We start from the raw sequence: 17,384 nt of genomic DNA, 5'->3' as shown, positions 1-17,384 counted from the left end.
CGACTCCAACTCCAAGTAGACATTATAGAAATTCTTTATTATTAGACAAAAATAGACTCTTTCCCCCCCTTTTCATGTGATCCCACTCTGATCTCTCTGCTCGGAGAAGGCAGAGGAGGGAGTACGTTGCTCCCCACACTGCTCCCCTCTCCCTGCCACGCTGGGACCTGCAGCTGGGTAGAACTGGCTCCTCTCCAGGGCTGACGTACAGGTGGGGCTGTCCTGATCTCTTCCAGCTCAGCTGCTGATGCCTCCTCACCCTTCACATGCCCATCTCTGCCATCTGCTCACGTGCAAGGTCATCTCATGGGCCCGTCCACTTAGCAGGCTGGGGGCGGGGAAGGAGAGCAGTGTCCCAGGCTGATGCCCACTGCCTATTCCTAAGGGAGAGGGCTGGCTCCTGGGTCCAGGCCAGGGGAAGTGAGGGCTGTGGGATGCTGGGAGGGACGCAGTGTTGATGTGGGCTCTGAGCTTGTGGCCTTCCTTCATTTTCTCTGGCCCAGTAGAACTTTGGTGATGAAGGTGACAATGGCGCCTGCAGGCTGATCTGGGTCAAGCTCTGCAAAGAGGTGACACACATTCTCCCAGGGGCTTCCCGGCTTCTTGGCCACGAAACCAAAGATCCTAGGGGTACAAAGGCGGTCGGGTGGGGGCTCAGCTCCCTTCCACAAGGGACGACAGAGCCCGGGCTGGGGAGGAAGGAGACACGTCAACCCCGTGGAGGGAAGGGATTGCACTAATGGGAAGCTTACTTGGAGGTGGTCCCGTCGGGGTTGGTCCATCTGCAAAAGGAAAAGAACTGTGAAGGAATGCACCTCAGGGAATGGCTCCCGAAGGAGGAGCTGGGCCAGGGGACTGGTTTGCAGGGCCAGATGGGACGGGGGACGGGTCTGTGGGGAGGAAGGGCTGGGAGGCAGTGTCACCTCCGGTCCTGAGGGTCAGTGCTGGAGAAGGTGATGCTGTTCACTGGATAATGGCGGCGAAAGAAGAGCCTGTGAAGAGGAGGGAGGGGGGAGTCACACCCAGAAACTGGGGTCCCAAGGGCCTATGTTTGGGGTTCCCCAGGAGCTCAGCGCGCACACTCACTTCCTTTGGTTGTCTGTCAGGGTAATGCCCTGCGCTGAGACCTTGAAGTGCACCACGGCTGGTGTTGGGCGGGGGCTGCAGCCCAGAGCTGCCGAGCTTGCCCGGGCGACCGCCTGGGGGCCCGTCAGTGACTCGGTCTCCACGGAGGTCAGGTAGAGCACACTGCAGGCTATGGGGGCAGGGAGAGGGTTGGGGGGAGCACTGGCTCCGTCATTCCTGAGATTTGTCTCCCCGACCCTCCACCCCACCAGCTCTTGTACTTTGCCTGGCTAGCTCTGCTCAACGTGCATTGGAATCACAAAGGTCACCCACGAAAAAGGCAGATTCTATGACCCCCAGATCTACAGCCAGAGATGCCGGAACGAGGCCTGAGAATCTGCATTCTGACGAGCCCCCTCCCCAGGATTCTCATGTTCACAAAACTTTGAGAACCCAGACTGGGGACCCCCTTACCCAACCTCCCTACAAATATGAGGCTCCCCCGGCCTTTACGGGTTTAAAAGCACCTGCCAGGGCCCGTCCATCTCAATGCCTGCATCTGCAGTGCCCCCGTGGTGCCCAGGGAGAGGAGGGGAGGGAGAGGCCCCTACCGGCGCCCTGACGCAGGAGGTCTGCCGCTGTGCTCATGTTGGCAGGCACTGGGGTCTCTGGGGTCTCCTCCAGGGGATCTGAAGGGAAGGGCCAGCAGGCAGGTCAGCAGGGAGTGGCATTGGAGAGAGCTGCACAACTCCCTCTGCCATCCCAAGGGAAGGCAGGCTGCAGTGGGTGGGGAGCAGTGGAAGGACAGACAAAACACCCACCTTTGCTGGGAATGCGCAGGCAGCAGGGCAGGGACAGGGGGGAGATGGAGTGCTGGGAGACCAGGGCGGACAGGCTGCCTGCAGCGAGAGGTGAGAGAAGTCCCGGGGTGCCCGCAGGTAGCCCCAACCTTCCCTCCACCCTCCTGAAATCCCTTGGCCTCCCTAAACCAGCCCAGTGTAGCCTCCCCAGCCCCAGCTTCTCACCAAAGTAGGGCTCACTGGGACAACCCTTGATCTTCACGCCTTTGGGCCCAGTCTCAATGAGAAAATGGCGGACCAGCTGTTCCGAGGGGTCCCCTGAGAGGCCGGGAGGGGAGAGAAAGGCTTTATCAGATTCCAGGTTCCTGCCTTCTATCCTGCTGGGATTCTTTCCAGCGCGTGAGAGTCACTTCCTGTCCCTCCCACCAAGAAGTGGCATGGCCCACCACCCCTTGTCTTGCCGCGGTACCTGCCCCGCTCCACTCCCCTTCTCGTTTGGGTCTGGGCGTTCTGTACCTTTCCAGGGCTGAGCACTGGGTGGGGGTGTAGCCACCTTGAGGGCCAACCCGTAGGCTCCTTGGAATGAATGACTGTCCCTGATGAGGAAGGCCCCAGGGTCCTTGTCCTTCAGCAGGGCGATGGCTGGGGGAGGCAGGAGAAGTGTTCACGGTGGCTGGCGGAGCCCCATGTGGCCACTCCTCGGCTCTGCCAGCCATCTCCCCAGGCGCCTGTCCTAACAGCTGGGGCCGTGTTGGGCATCTGGGCACAGAACTTTAGAATCAACAGGGAGGGCACTGACAACATCAAGTCTACATCTCCTTGGGCACAGAGCCGAGAATCACCTGCTAGTGAGACGCTCAGCTCAGAGTCAACACTGAGATGGGAGGAGGCAGTAAGGGCGCCAACTGGAAGGCTGGATTGGGCAAAGCTCAGACAGAGCCCTGGAGGGTGGGAGCGGTGGGCAGGCTGGCTTCTCACCTTGGTCACGGGACAGGTGTGGCTTGTACCAGAACTTGGATGTATCCTGGACAAACTTGACGTTGCTCTGGCTCTCTTGCAGGGGAGGCTCTAGGACAGGGAAGGACTGAGCTTGGCCCCAGGGCTCCCAGGTGCCCACGCCATGCCCGTCCCTGGGAAAAAGGGCTCTCCCAAGGTGGCCCCCCACACCCCCTTCCTCAAGGCCTTTATACCTGGGGGTTGAGGGGTGTTATCTGGGAGCTGAGGTGCAAAGGTGACATGGTGACTGGTGCCTCTGGCTGGTGGTGATGCCTGCTCTGGGCCCCAGGGGCCTGGCTGTTGCCCAGGCCCCGGCAGGTGGCGTTTCTCAGGAAGTGGGGGCTGGGTGGGGCCATTGATATCATAGGATGCTGCCACGGGGAAGGCAGGCGTGGGTGAGCTCTGAGGTGGCTCAGGGCTGGCCACAAGCCAGGGCATCTGGGTAGGCACAGGGGTGAGGGGGGACCCGTCCGGGCTGTCCGGTGGCTCTCGAAGGCCCTGCCAGGGGGCATGGCGGAGGCCGGGCAGCGTGGTGGGCACAGGGCCCCTTGGACTGCCACTGTCTGAGCGACCCCCAGGACTCCTCTCCTGAGGCCAGTCATTGGGTGAGCTGCGGGGGGAGGTCGGGGATAAAGGGCTGGGGGCCGGAGGCTCAAGCCCACTTCTTGCTGGCAGCTCGGGGGGCTTTTCAGCACCCCCCTGGGATACAGGCAGCAAGGCCTCGCCAGGACTCAATCTCTGAGTGGGTGCCAAAGTGGGGGACCTGGTGTCCTGCCGTCGGGTGCTGTGGGGAGGGAGGGCAGGTAGTCAGCAGGGCCTCAGAGCCCCAGTTGTGAGCTGCCCCCCAACCCCAGCCTTCAGTGTCTGGGCAAAGAGCTGCTTGCCTACCTTTCCTTGCCCTGGACTGGGCTGCTGGTGTGCAGGGGCGTGGAGGGACCAGACATCTCTGAAGAGGTGCTGCACGGAGCGTCTCGGGGAGACCGAGGCAGGGTGCTGTGCCTGCTGGGGCCCTCCCTCCAGGACGCTGGCTCGGGCGACTCTGCAGGGAAGGGGAGAGCAGAGGCTGTGAGCCAGGAAAGGCCTCTGGCTGGCTTAGCTCTTTTGCTCTGTTCCTTCCCAACCATATTCTAGAACCCTCCTCTGCCCTGGGCACTTCCCACCCCAGGGCCCCTCACCTGCAGATGTCAAGGGTCCTGCTGGGGCCAGGTGGCCGGGCAGCGGATACCTGTCCCCTCCCTCCTCTGCAGGGATCTCGTAGCTCAGTTTCCTGGATGGTGGGTAGGGTGGGCTGCCCGGTGAAATGGAGCCAGCCCGTGGGGAGTGGGCCCCAGGGCTGGGATACCCTCTGCCCTCGCCTGCAGAGCCGAAGCTGTGAGGCACCCGGCCATATGCTGGGCAGTAACTGGGCACTGCTCCTCCATAGCCGTATGTCACCAGGGCGGGGTAGCCTGGATGCCCATACCTGCCTTCTGGGCACATGGCATAGGAGCAGCCCTCATGCCCTTCCTCGCCTGCCTTGGGTGGCTTCAGGCAGCTGTAGTCAGGTATTGGGGCATGGTGGTGCCCGCAAGCTGGCACCAGCAGGGGTAGCGGGTGCCCGGATCGCACGGGGTGCAGGAGAGGCTTGCTGGCCTCACTCGCCCACCCCTCTCCAGCCTCCCTCTCCAGCCGTAACCCATACAGCGCTGTGGTGGGCAGCGCCAGCTTCTCCTGACAAGCGGGGCAGGAACACAGGGCAGGCAGACCAGGGTCCTCCAGGATCACCACCTCCCGGTAGCCTGGGGAGCGGTAGCCGAAGTCCCCGCTGGTCGGCTTCCCCAGCTCAGGGGCGTAGGGGTATGGCCCCTCGGACAGCGATCTGCAGAGTCGCCTCTTCTCCACAGCGGCCTCGGCATAGCCCTGGGCTGGCCCCTCATACCCATAGGCCAGCCGCCGCCTCTCCAGGGTTCCCTCCGGCTGGTAGTACCCCCCATTGGGGACCCCGCAGGGTTCCCGGTAGCCCTGGCGGCAGGAGCAGTGGCGGCTGAGGGCAGGTCTGTGGCCCGCGTACGTTCCAATGTGGGCGCCTCCGCTGGCAGGGGGCTGCTCCTCATCATCCAGGATCGCCGTCTCGCGCCCGGCCCCCCGGCCCCCGCCGGCCACTCCACAGCCTCCCAGGAGGCGATCCAGCTCCTGCCGCTCAGCGGCCGTGGGGGGCGGCCGGCCAGGGGACTCTGCCGCTGGCTCAGTGGTGAGCGTGGATGAATGGCCGGAGTCGCTGCTGACGGACAGCAGCGGGGCTGGGGGCAGCTCTGGAGAAGGCGCTGGTGGAGTCTGGCGGGGGGCCCGCTGCACCTGGGCATACGGACTGCCATCTAGGGGGCCCCGGGTGTGGGTCAGGGAGCCTGAGTGGGGAGAGGAAGGGTGGCAGGCAGGGAAAGGAGAGCGAGTGTTAATGAGAGGGGACTGCCCTGGAGACTCCAGCTCAGGGGTGTCTCTTGGGAGGCGGATCTGCTCGGGGAGGAAGGCGTGCACCCCCCAAATCTCCACCTCCCACCACCTGTGGGCCGGCCGCACCCACCTTCCACACTGTCCTCGTGGTGCTGGTTGAAGTTCTCATAGGAGTCCCAGCGCACAGCGGGCTCTGCTGTGTTGTAGTCGACAGTGACGGAGGGGTCGTTCCGCGGGGTGTTGCCTGCGGAAGGCCCACGCGGTGAGAAGCGGGCACTCAGCCTCCAGCCCGGCCCCTGGCCCTGCTCCTACCTTTGATCTTCTCGGGGCCGGAGGAGAAGATGAACTCCACCGAAGCTTGGAAGGGGAACCTCTCATCTGTGAGGAGTGGACAGTGAAAAGCCAGGTCCCCCGCCTGCCTGCCTGCCTGCCTGCCCTCTCCTGGGATCTAGCCCTCGTGCCACTTGTCTCCGACTCACCAGTCCAGGCCTCATCCAGCTGGTCTTTGGGAAAGGTGAGCCGTGGTCCGTGGATGGTGCATGTGTGGAACTGGACTCGGAACACAAGGGTCCGGTCTGTCCCCCGGCCACCCTTGTGATAGCACGTCACCTGGTGAGGGAGACTGGGGTCAGGTCCTCATGTCCACCTCCACCTCCTCTGTGTTTCTACCCTTGGGGCTGCCTGCCCACAGCTCTGTCCTGCCTCAGCCTCAAGGTGACCCCCATGTAGGGGACTCCCTTTTCACCCTCCAATATGGATTGAAGTCATGGTTCACTAGAGATCGTGCTGCTGGCAGGAGGTGACAATCCCACCCCTTGGCCCAGCTCCAAGCCTCCTCTTGTTGCCAAGGCCCCTCACCATGACGTCGCCTTTGAGGAGGAGGGCTGGCTCCAGGCTGATGCAAAGCTGCTGGGGACCAGGGCCTGCAATGTGACTGTGGAAGAGAGGGGAAGGCGGAGCTGAGTCAGAGGCCCTCAGGCTCAGTGTGAAGCGTCAGAAGGGCGTTGGGAGATGGGAGTCTGAGCCCTGAGTGAGAGACCTTGAGCTGAGCCTCAGCTTCCCCGTCTATAAAAGGGATGCCATGGTGGTGTTAGTTTTCGGGTGCAGTGGCTAGAGCTGGAGGCCGAGGTGTTTGGGGCGGCTGGAGAAACAGGGAGTGGGCCCGGGGAGCCGGGGATGGGAACACACACTCACTAGATTCCAGACGTGTAGACGAGCTGCATGGACTGGTAGATCTTGAGGAAGGGCTGGAAGCCTAGAAGGGCAGGAAGGTGCATGAGGAGGACTGAGTGAGGGGGTAGGGGAACAGCCCCCCGTGGGGCATATCCCAGCAGACTCACCTGTGCCAGGTTCGAAGGCTGGCAGCACAGGCACGAGCACATGGTGCAGGAAGAGAGGGCTGCTGTTCATTCTGATGGAGCCTGACAGCAGGCCACTGAAGTAGTTGATGTATCTGGGGGGGGGGGGGGGGAGGGCGAGGTGTCAAGAAGAACATAAGCCCCTGCCTCTGGAGGTGCCCTTGAGGCACTTCAACTGTGCACACCTCCCACCCACCCTTAGAAGGCCTGCCCTTCTCCTCAGCACTTCCCTCCCATTCCAGCCGCCAGAAAGTTCTTCCTTGTATCTAACCTCAATCCTTCCTGCTGCTTCAAGATTTTATACTTGCTGCCCCCTTTGCCTAGAATGCTCTTCCCCCAGACCTTAGAGACAGAACCTGCAAGTTTCTCTTTTTATTTTTATTTTTAAAAGTATGTTTTTATTGATTTTTAGAGAGGAAGGGAAAGGGATAGAGAGATAGAAACATTGGTGAGAAAGAATCATTGATTGGCTGCCTCCTGCATGCCCCCTACTGGGGATCAAACCCACAACCTGGGCATGTGCCCTGGCCAGGAATTGAACCGGTGACCTTTTGGTTCATAGGTCGATGCTCAACCACTGAACCACACCAGCCGGGATGCAAGTCTCTATCATAAGACTCAGCTTTATTTTCTTCCATAGCACTTGTCATCATCCAAAATGATCTTGTCTATGCATCACAGGTTTATTGCCTTCTACTTCCCTGGAATGTAAGGTCCGTAAAAGCAAGAATCTTGTTTGTTCTGAATGCTCAGCACTTGGCACAGTGCCTGGCACATCCAGGTGCCCCATTGAAGTGTGCTATGCGAATGAGAAAAACTTGACCTTGGTAGCCATGGAGAGACTACTCCTCCGGCCTATCCCCACCCAGGTTGCTCACCGGCGCTGGGAGGGCTGCAGATCTGCGGCCACCTTGTCCTCGCAGAACTTCCGCATGGTAAGTGTGGCCAGTGCCTGGTCTGCCCTGGGGAGAGCCAATAAGTGCAGGGGGTGAGGGGATGGTCTCCATCCTGGTCTCCCATCTCTAAGCCCCAGGGGAGGATGAGAGAGGTGACCCCCAAATCTAGAGAAAACTTATTGTAGTGGTAAAGAGAACTAGAAACCCCACATAAGTCACTTTACTAGTTGTTGGACCTCAAACAGTTGTTCCCTGAGCTTTAGTTTCCTCGTCTGTAAAATGGGGCAATAAGGCCATGTTATGGGTTGAATTGTGTCCCCCCCAAAAGATATATACCTCAGAACGTGACCTTATTTGGCAATAGGGTCGTTGCAGATGTAATTAGTTAAGATGTCATACTGGAGTAGGGTGAGCCCTTAATCCAATATGATTGGTGTCCTTAGAAGAAGAGAAGAAACACAGACACACAGAAAGAAGGTCACGTGATGACGGAGGCAGAGATTGGAGTGATGCAGCTACAAGCCAAGGAACACTAAGGATTGCTGGCCACCACCAGGAGCTAGAAGGAGGCAAGGAAGGATTCTGCCCAGAGTCTCAGAGGGAGTGAGGTCCTGCTGACCCCTCAGTTTTAGATTTCTAGCCTCCAGCACGGAGACAATAAATTTCTGTTGTCTTAAGCCACTTAGTTCGTGGCACTTTGTTACAGCAGCCCCAGAGAACTGTGGAGAAGTACAAGTGAGAAAAAGGAGGTGGCAATGTCAGGTTTTTGGTACACGGCTCTCTGAACACAGAGGTGGGGCTTCAGGGGGGATGGGCTGGTCAAGGACCAGCTGGAGGAAGGGCCATTGGGAAGGGGCCACTCAAGGGCCGGGAGCCTCACCCTGCAGAGATCTTGCTGTAGTGCATGTAGGCGGAGACGATGACCCCGAGCTTGCTCTTGCTCCCCTGAGGATAGAGACAGGGATACAGGGCCTGCTGGGACCCCAGGCTGAGGACAGCCCCGCCCTGCAAACCCGAGGTCCCAGCCCACCTTGCAGTACAGTACGACCACATGCTGTGGGTCAGCACTGAGCCAGGTCTCCATGGCTTTGCAGATGGAGCACAGCTTGTCCAGGGGGGGTGCGTGCAGCTCAGGCCAACCAAAGTCCTGGACCTGGGTGGGGGGTACAGGGGTGAAACTGGGAGTGGGGGCCACAGCCAAGAGAGATGGATGGAAAAGGGACAGGGTGTATGGGTCTGGGGCAAGGTCGGCCTCTTGGCTGTCCATAGCAGCCTCAACACTTTCCTCACCTGTGCAGTGGGTTGATACCTGTTGCACCATGCTTTGGGGTGACTCAAATATATGTCATATGATAAAGTGCTTAAGAGTGAAGTAGATACCAGTTGCTACTGTTAATAACCAGGAGGCTGGGGGCTTCTTGTGTGGGGATGATTCAGTTTAATGGCTTTAATGCCTTCCTACCTTGGGATTTAGGCGGGTCAGGTCATGTCTTTTTTCTGAAAGGTTGAAGAACTGCAAGAAAAGGGGGGAGGCTTTAGACCTGAGGCAGGGAGGTGCGGTGATGCATGAAGGTGGTAACACCCGCTGTGACCCTAAGAGTCTTTAGATAGTCGTGGGCACTCCAGGGCGGTTCCAGCTGCGCCTGGGCAACAGCCCACGAGAGCCTGCCCCGGGCCCCGCCTCCGAGGGTGTGACGTCAGCGCGCAGCCTAGCCCATCTAGACCTCCCAGCCCTCTCATTGGCTGACTGCGGCAGGCCCCGCCCTCACCAGGTACTTGTCCCGGTGTTTGGATTGCAGCACGTGAGCCAGCTCGCGCAGGTGGCTCCGGTGTCGCTCCTCGTCTGGCCGGTGTCGCTCCTCGTCTGGCCGCGCGGGGAAGGCGGCGGCCAGGATCCGCTCGGTCACGTAGGTGAGGTCCAGGTCCCAGCGGCGCTCCATGAGCGGGTCCAGGCTGAAGCTCCTGGAAGGTGTGAAGCCTGCGTGAGGGACAGAGGGGCGGGTTCCCGGAGGGGGCTGGTGTGATGGGTGGGTGTCTGACCATCGGTCCCGAGGGTGGGTGGGACCGCTGGGGCGTGGGGAGCTGTCCCGGGGAACTTTGTCGGGGTCACTGTCCTGGGCTGAGGTGTGGGGACGGCGTAAAGGGCTCACGTGGGACCACCTCGGGCGCCCGCACTTACCTGGGCAGAGTGCTGCGCTGCTTTGAGTGATTCAGAGACTTGGTGGATCCCTGGAGGGTGAGATGAGATGATGAGCAAGCGTCTCTTTGGGTGTCCCCCCCACCCCCACTCTAGGGTCCCCACTCCAGAGTTCCAAGAACTTTTGTCCTCAGAAGAAACCTGGGTCCTCACTCCCATACTCCCAGAGCTACCTGCCCCCGCCCCCACGCCGCCCCCTCCAGCATCACCTACCAGGTGCTCTATGCGCCTCACGGGGGCCGTGTTTCTCCGCTAGAGGCAGGCGGGGCAGGAGAAGGGGGTGGTTAGGATAGGAGCCAGGACCTGTCTGGGCCCCGGGAAAGTGGAGACCGCCTGCCCTGTCCCTGGAAAGGCTATATTGGGCAAGGGGAGAAGAGTCCTCCGCCCAGCAGACCCAGAGGAGAAGAGAGAGGGCCGAGACCATTTTCCCCTCTATCTCAGGATGAACAATACCCACAGCAGTCCATTCAAGGTAACCTCCTGCCCTCCCTCCCCCCGCCCCCCCCCCCCCTCCCGCCCGTGGCCACCAGACTTTTGGACCCTGCAGCCAGGTTCCTTGCCTCCCCGCTCCATCCCAGCGCACACTCACCAGCTCTGCAGGAGGCAAGGCCTGACAGGACGAAGTCACCTGGAAGGAGACCTGAGTGAGGGGCTAAGCTCCTGGTGAAGTGGGCTCTCCTGGGCTTAAGGATGGGGCCACCCCTCAGCTTCAGCAAGGTGGAGGGGCTGTTAGGAGATGGGTGCAGGCTCCAGCTGAAGTTCCTCTATTTAAGGGAGCCTCCCCTCTGGCTTCTAGGTCCCTCAGCCCAGGCCCCCCACTTGTTGCTCTTGGCTCCCAGCCCCGTGCCCACACAGACCCCCATTCATCCAGCTGCAGGGCAGGAGTTATATATAGAGCCATGCAGGCAGGCCATGGCCAGGGACTGACACTGGCCTCTTTCACCGGGAGACCCCGCCCCTGGGCACACAGCTCCCCCAAACTGGCTCCAGGGCCCTGGGAACCCCCATACTGCAGGAGGGGGACCAGGGAACCTCCTCAGGGATGGGGCTGTCTCAGGTCCCCAGTGGACAGTGTGTGCTGTCTACAGCTTGCACCTCTCCAGGGCCTAGGACGAGACCCACCCAGGCATCCTGAGGCCCCTTCCCCAGAGGGAAGGCACGGCCCATCCGGCTGCCCAGTCTCTGAAATACTGCTCCCCCCCACCCACCCCACCCTTCCTCCTCCTCATTCATTCCCCACCCCCACTCTCTTGCCAGCTGCAGCCTGGGCACAGCACCAAGACAAACGCTGTCTAGCTGTCCACTCGCCTGGGCCAGACCTCCAGGGGGTGGAGTAGGGTGGTTCTTAAAGGGCCCAGAACAGCACCCTCTCCCACCTCAGCGGGGGTTCCCGAATGATGAGAGGGGTGGAGGGTTGATGCCAGTGTGGCTGGAGAAGCCTGTTTTGAGGAGGAAGGGACCTCAGTTCCCTTCTCCCAACCAGGTACCCACCTTGGCTTCACATTTCCTGTGTGTGGCCACCTTGCAGACTAGAGGGGAGCAGGGAGAGGAAGCGTTAGCAGGGGCCTCCTGGGGCAGTGGAAGGGGTGACCCCCTCCCATCTCCCCAGGCCCTGTGACTCTCAGGACAGCTGCATTGAGATGGAGTGGGGGAGCAGGAGCAGAGAATGGCAGTGGAGTACTACTGCCTAGGCCAGGACGGGGGGGGGGGGGCGAGGGAAGCCCCCAGTCACAAGTCAGCGTGGGAAGGTGTTGTCCTGGGGTCTCCTGGATTGCTGGGGGTGTTTGTCATGGGGAGCAAGGGCTGCTTGCAAGGGAGGCAGCTGCCTCTCGGTGCCCATGTTGCCAGGCAAGGGGCAGTGCGCACATGTGTTTATGTTCCGTGTTCTGCCAGCTGGAGTTGTGAGACAGAGCGGTGCTGGGTAGAGGCTCTCAGAGCCACGGAACAGGGGACCTCACCTCTGCATGACACGCCCGTCCCCTCGACGGTCACTTTGCACACTGCACAGACAGGTGGTTTCTTCCGGAAAACCTTCTCCCGGAAGCTGTGTGGCTCGGCTTTCCTAGGCTAGGGGTGGGGGACAGACACAGACAGGGGTCCGTTCCCAGTGGGCCCATCTCTGGGATCGGGCCGGGCGTTAGCACTGCACTCTTCCCTTTCTTCCTCCATCCGACTGATTGAAGTCCCTAAACTCATAGGACGCACTGGCCACAGCTGTTTCCGGCCAGCTGTGGGCCTGTCCTTGACAGTGCATGGAATCTGGCCCCTTGCAACACCCTGGCTGGGTCAGCTCCTCCCCAAGGGATCACTTAGGCCCTTCACGTGGCCCTGGTGTGTGATCCGCTTGTGGTCACCGCCCCCCAAGGAGAGCTTTCCTCCTGTGGAGGGTGCTCTCTTACTCTCTACGAGCCCCCCCCCCCCGTTTCTCCTCCCATCTTACCCTCCCCAGATGGAGGCTCATGCGCAGAGTGAGCAGCAGGGGGTCCAGACATGAATGTCGGAGGACAGTCACTCAGCAGTACCCAGGCTGACTGGTAGGAGTGGCCTCAGCCAGTCCTGGTCCCCTGGCTCCTGCTGTCCCCACGCTCTAGGCAGCTGACATGCCCTCCCTCCCTCGTCCCCCCCCCCTTCCCAAGAACAACATGTTTACTCATTGTGCATTGAAGCTGCAGGCAGAAGTTGTGTAAGAAGGCGGGTGGTAATGCTGGAGGGAGAGGCCGACCGAAGCATGACATTGGGGAAAATATTTAGCTGCCTTGCTACTAGATGTAGTGAGCAGCCCGTCATTTGAGGAGGTTCAAGTGGGATTCCAGCATCGAATGGCGGAGGGAGCGGGTCGGATGTTGTGGGGAGGCTGGGATGCCCACTTCTGACCCAGGCCTACCTCAGTCCCGTCCCTCCCACTGTGGTTCCCTCCTCCCATCCTCTGTCTGAGGACCATTTGCCTCCTTGCCTCCTCTCTCCTACCCAATTTTTCTCTTCTGGAGTTCAAGTTTCTGCCCCCTTCTTCCCTTCTATATATAGTATTGTCTCATGCTGCTTTTGGGGTAAAGCTGAAAAAATCGTGGAGAAAAGGAATGATAGGGCCCCCGACAGTGGGGGCTCCCAGGATCCCCAGCCTGGGGACCCAGGCAACACCCCTGGCCTCTTGGCTGCCTGTCCCTGAAACAGCTGGATCAAACCAGCAGCTGAATGCTCCTAAACTGGACCAACCTTGCTGGACCCACTAAGAAACTTGGGTGCATTTGGCGTGAGCGGCACACAGAGGAGTGGAAAGCAAAGCCCCTGTGCCTAAGGCAACCCCGAGACCTGGCTGCCTCCCTCCCTCCCTTCACCACCCCACCCCGTTCCCCCTAAACGTCTCCACTTGGGGAAGGAGCCTCATCTCTTAGCCTTGCTCTGGAGCTCCAGTGTCGTGCCCAGAAAGGTCCTACGATGAAGTGTACCAAGACGCAGGTGTAGGGGCCAGGGCCCCCCAGGGTTGGCCTGTGTTAGGGCAGGAAGGTGCTAGAGGAGCCAAAACACACCGGTTCTGCCCTGGCCACCCCAAAGGGGCAGAGCAAAGGGGATGAAGAGTAAGGGAAGAAGGCTGAAGAAGAGGGTCTGGCCTGGTAATTTGATCTCCTAGTCCCCTCCCCCACTGCCCACACCTCCACCCCTGCCCCTCCTCTGCCCAGCTGGTGGGCACTCCTACCCTGCTGGTGGCCCGGCTGCTGTCCCTCCTCCCCAGGGCTCTGAGCAGCCTCTCCACGGGGCCGCTGGACTTCATGGTGTCCGCTGTCTGGGGTGCCGCTGCGGGCCCTGAACAATGCTGGGGCCAGGCCCGGGGCTTCCTGGAAGCGGCCTGGCGGAGGCAGCCGCTTCCCCTGGGTGGAGGGTAGGCTGTCTGGCTGGAGTGAGGAGAAGCCCAGCCCTGGAAGCGGAGGGGAGTACAGGCGGGAAGGGGGCAGGTCGCTGCTCCAGGAAGTGGGGTGGGGGGAGGATGTGGGGGAGGCCAGGAGATCAGATTCCCAGGATCTACCCTGCTGGGAGTGTCAGCCCAAGATCTTTTGCCCCCACCCCAACCCCTCTAGCTCTGGAGCTGCCCTATACCTAGGAATCTGTCCTATCCCGGGATCTGCAATGATCCTGAGATCCAGCTTCCCCCGCCCCCTCCCCAGCGGTGGGGCCGGGTGGGGGCAGGGTGGGAATTTAGGTCTCAGGGCAGGGCTCAAGGGCCAGCAGGGAACACGGAGTCCTGACCAGGCCAGCCTCCCAGCCTGAACTCTCAGGCTCTCTGGGGACTTCTGGTGTTTGGGAGGGGGGTGGTGGGGGTGGGTGGACCCTAGGAAACACTATCCTGGCCAGCCCAGGATCCTAGGATCCGGAGTGCGTCCTGCGGATCAGGGAGAGGGGACTGAGGGCCAGCTTCCCGCCTCAGTTTCACTGTCTGTGAAGTAGGAAAAGGAAAGCATGCGTGCCCCTCCTTCCCCCACTCACGCTGGAAGGCAAATTCCAGCCAGAAGACTGCTTTGCCCACGGGAGTGATCCGTTCCTGCCCCGGCCCAAGGCATCTGAGGCCCTGCTCCCGACAGCCCCTAGATGCTCTGCTCCTGACACGGTCCCCCCCTCACTCATTTCTTGGGCTGGTTTCTGCCCAGCTTCTCAGGTCCCTACCCCTCTCCGGAGCTCTGCCACTTAGGCCCTCGGGCTGCCCCTCCCCCGGGGCCTGAGCGCCACCTTCATGGCTCTCCTGGCTCTGCTCTCCTTCCTCAGCAGCTGTCCCAGGACCTGAGTATGGACAGGAGTGCCCCCCCCCCGCCCCCCAACACATACTCCACACCCCTCCGTGGGCCTCCTGCCTCCCTCCTGGGAACTCGGCCAACTTCCTGTCCCGGGAGTCAAGGGAAGGAGGTGGTTTGGGGCCTTGGAAACAGGGGAAGTCATCTTCCAAAAATACAAGGGGTTAACGCTCTGGGGTCTTCAGCCCCAAGCCTCGGACAGCGGCCCCTGGGACCAGCGCGAGCTGTCACTTGAAAGAATGTGCACACATCTACCCGCCTCATTTGCATGGTATTTACTGAATGTCCCAGCGCTCAGGCAGCTCCCCCAGCTCTGGCATCTCCCACCAGGTCCTTACTCTTCCCTCGCCCTCCCTCTTGCCCCTGGGGCTGGACTCGTCCTGCCTTCTCTGGATGACTCCCCTTACGGGAGCCCACTCAGGACACTTCCGTGGACCTGCGTGGGTTGGGCCTTGCCTGAGGCTTCTCTCTTGAAGCTCTAATTCTCCTTCCAGGTCTGTCCCCGGGGTACCTTGCCCAGAGGGAGACATCTGTGTGGCAAACGAGGGCCCCTAGCCTGTAACCGGAGAGGGGCACTGGCTCTGCAACCCACTCCCACCCCACCGGCTCTGGCCGGGTCCCAGGACATTCCAGGCCCCAGGCCAATGTGGGCAACTGGGCCTGGCCTCATCCAGTCCCCAGCGCTGCTGGGGGGAGGAGGGACGCTGGTAGGTGGGTGGCCTTTCTCTGCTCCAGTTGCTCGCACCCTGACCAGGACCCTTCAGCGCGCTCTTTTCTACTGCTCCCTCCAGAGGGGCTGCAAGTCCCCTCACCTAGAGGCCACCCTCCTCTGCAGCGGGTCTTCCAGCATCTTCTGACCTCCCTCTTTCCTTTTGGGGTCTCACTGACCCCTCTGGGTGTCTGGGGAAGCCTGGCTTTGAGTCCTTCCCCACCCTGGGAGGCACCTCTGAGGGAAGATGGAGATGGGGAAGCTCGGATCCCTCAGCCCGCCGGAGAGGAAAAGGAGCTCCCTGGGGCAGGCCTGGAAAGGCATGGCCAGACCCCAGGACCCTTCTCCTGCCTGGGACATTCCAGAGCCTGTCAGCGTCTCCCCCAGCCTGGCCCCCATCGCGCTCTGAAGCCTTGGGTTTGTTTGGAGAAACCCCTCCACCCACACTCCCCCTTCCTGGAAATAGCTGTGGTTGGATGAGAGGCTGGGAGCCCGGCCGCCACGGAGGAGGGGTGAGGCGCAGGGAAGGCGAGAGGGAGGAAGGCGGCGGCTCTGGGTGTGCCCAGGGGGTCTGGAGAATTGAGAGGAGCAGCACAAGGGGGCCGAGGAGTGGGGCTGGAAAGTGAAACCAGCCTCTTCTAGGCCTGCCTTCTGCCTCAGTTTCCCCGATGTGAAGTAGAAAAGGAAAACCCTCCCAGGCACTCCCAGGCCAGGGCGGTCCCGGGCCTGCGTGTGGGGGATCGTGCCCCAGCGATCCAGGAGCGGCGCCTGGTGCGGGGCGCGCGGGTGCGTGGAGGGACAGGGCAGCGCTGGGTCCGGGGGCGTGTGCGCACCGGACTCGCGAAGGCGTGACGGCCCCGACCGGAGTTTGACCGCAACCCGCGCCCCGCCCCCTGGTCACCTTCCTGGCTGCCAGCTGTCTGGGCTCGCCGCGACCCGCGCGATCTCGGACCCCCAGCCCAGGGACCAGGGACGCCAGCCCGGTTCCCCGCGCCCCCTCGGGCCCCGGCGGCCCCGCGCCCCCTGGCGCCCGCCCCCGGCACTGCCCCCCGGCCGTGACGCACAGGCCGCCGCCCTCCCGCCCGGCGCGGCCACTCACCTGCGGGGGGCGCCCGGCGGGGCGGGGGCGCGGCGGGGCGGGGCAGCAGCAGCAGGGGGAGCCCCCGGGCCAGCCCATCCCGGCTGGGCCCGCGCCGAGCGGCCGCGCGGGAGGCGCAGGAGGCGGGAGCGGGCGCCGCGCTCCTGGGCTCCCTCCCGCCCCGCCGCGCCCGCGCCCGCGCCGCCCTCTCCTCCCTCCCGCGCTTCTCCCCTCCCTCCTGCCCCGCTCCAATCCCCACCTTCCGCTCGCTCCCGCCCCTCGTCCTCCTCTCTCCCTTCTCTCCCCACCTTCTGCGAACCCCGCTCACAAAGAGCTGGGAGGAAGGAGGAGCGCAGGGGCGCTAGGAGATGGGAAGAGCCTGAGAGATTTGGGGAAGGTGGACACGGAGGACACAGGCCAGAGAGCCCGTACGGGCCAGACAGACGCAGAAGAAAAGGTGGGCACAGGTCCAGACGGTGCCAGAGACAGGATAGAGAACGGCCTTGGCCTCAGATCGGCCCCTCCACAGGGTGTATTTGGGATTGGGCCTGACCCCGTAGTCTGGACCCACCCGCGCGGCGCGGCCTGGTGGGGCTAGCGCCACCCAACCACTGGAGCACTGGATTCAGATGAAGATACCTGGGTCACCTGTGTTCCAAGTCTCTGGACACCCTTCCCTGGCCCTCTGCCTCACGCGAGACTTCGCAGGTGTCACCTGTTCTCGCCAAAGGACTTGACAGCGAGGACCTCCACACCAAGTTCAATACCAACCTCCCCCCCCCCCCCCCCACACACACACACCACCATTGCTAAGCAACTCCAGGCAGCCCATCCACTGCCCTGCTTTGGAGCTGGACAGCCACTCCCACTCCCTAGGAGACTTTCATTAAGTCTTCCTCACATTTAACTCAAGTCCCAGGCTCCCAATGGATGTGGAAGTTCATTCTGTGGTTTAATATCATTCCCTTCTTTTGCAGTGTCTGGATCTGCCACTGGGCAGTAACTTCTTGTAATTGACTTACGGGGCCATGGGGCAGGTTTGAGTTGTGCCGCCCTGGGGAAGGTAAAGGAAAG

General features: G+C 61.7%; 1 protein-coding gene across 2 annotated transcripts; it reads right to left on the bottom strand.

Moving 5' to 3' along the window:
- Window positions 1-18: 18 nt before the first annotated feature.
- Window positions 19-16,483, bottom strand: TNS2 (tensin 2). Of its 2 annotated transcripts, none has more exons than XM_079774154.1 (29): window positions 16,332-16,483; window positions 11,701-11,809; window positions 11,234-11,271; window positions 10,332-10,370; window positions 9,956-9,994; window positions 9,725-9,774; window positions 9,315-9,507; window positions 9,008-9,058; window positions 8,576-8,698; window positions 8,426-8,490; window positions 7,528-7,611; window positions 6,632-6,744; window positions 6,486-6,546; window positions 6,150-6,225; window positions 5,771-5,900; window positions 5,604-5,669; window positions 5,422-5,535; window positions 4,037-5,245; window positions 3,750-3,900; window positions 3,056-3,645; window positions 2,844-2,933; window positions 2,382-2,507; window positions 2,091-2,183; window positions 1,887-1,964; window positions 1,677-1,754; window positions 1,087-1,255; window positions 924-992; window positions 753-782; window positions 19-624 (listed from the first exon to the last, which is right to left on the bottom strand). In XM_079774154.1, exons 1-29 carry the CDS (start codon window positions 16,407-16,409, stop codon window positions 486-488), a joined length of 4,251 nt encoding a protein of 1,416 aa, XP_079630280.1. In that variant the 5' UTR covers window positions 16,410-16,483; the 3' UTR covers window positions 19-485. The 2 variants fall into 2 exon arrangements, with proteins under 2 accessions (XP_079630280.1, XP_079630281.1); XM_079774155.1 differs by lacking the exon at window positions 16,332-16,483 and adding an exon at window positions 13,437-13,668.
- Between the last annotated feature and the right edge of the window lie 901 nt (window positions 16,484-17,384).

Source organism: Cnephaeus nilssonii (genome assembly GCF_951640355.1).
Source record: "Cnephaeus nilssonii genome assembly, chromosome: 6".
NCBI classification, from domain to species: Eukaryota; Metazoa; Chordata; class Mammalia; order Chiroptera; family Vespertilionidae; genus Cnephaeus; species Cnephaeus nilssonii.
The sequence above is the reverse complement of the archived record's forward strand: the minus strand, read 5'-3'. Positions and strand labels throughout refer to the sequence as shown.

Excerpts from the sequence above, each read along its gene's own strand:
- TNS2 (XM_079774154.1), bottom strand. The coding sequence starts at position 16,409 with ATGGGCTGGCCCGGGGGCTCCCCCTGCTGCTGCTGCCCCGCCCCGCCG. Across the intron at positions 5,670-5,770 it reads GCTGGATGAGGCCTGGACTG|ATGAGAGGTTCCCCTTCCAA; the intron begins GTGAGTCGGAGA and ends CACTCCTCACAG. Across the intron at positions 3,646-3,749 it reads CCAGTCCAGGGCAAGGAAAG|CACCCGACGGCAGGACACCA; the intron begins GTAGGCAAGCAG and ends CCCTCCCCACAG.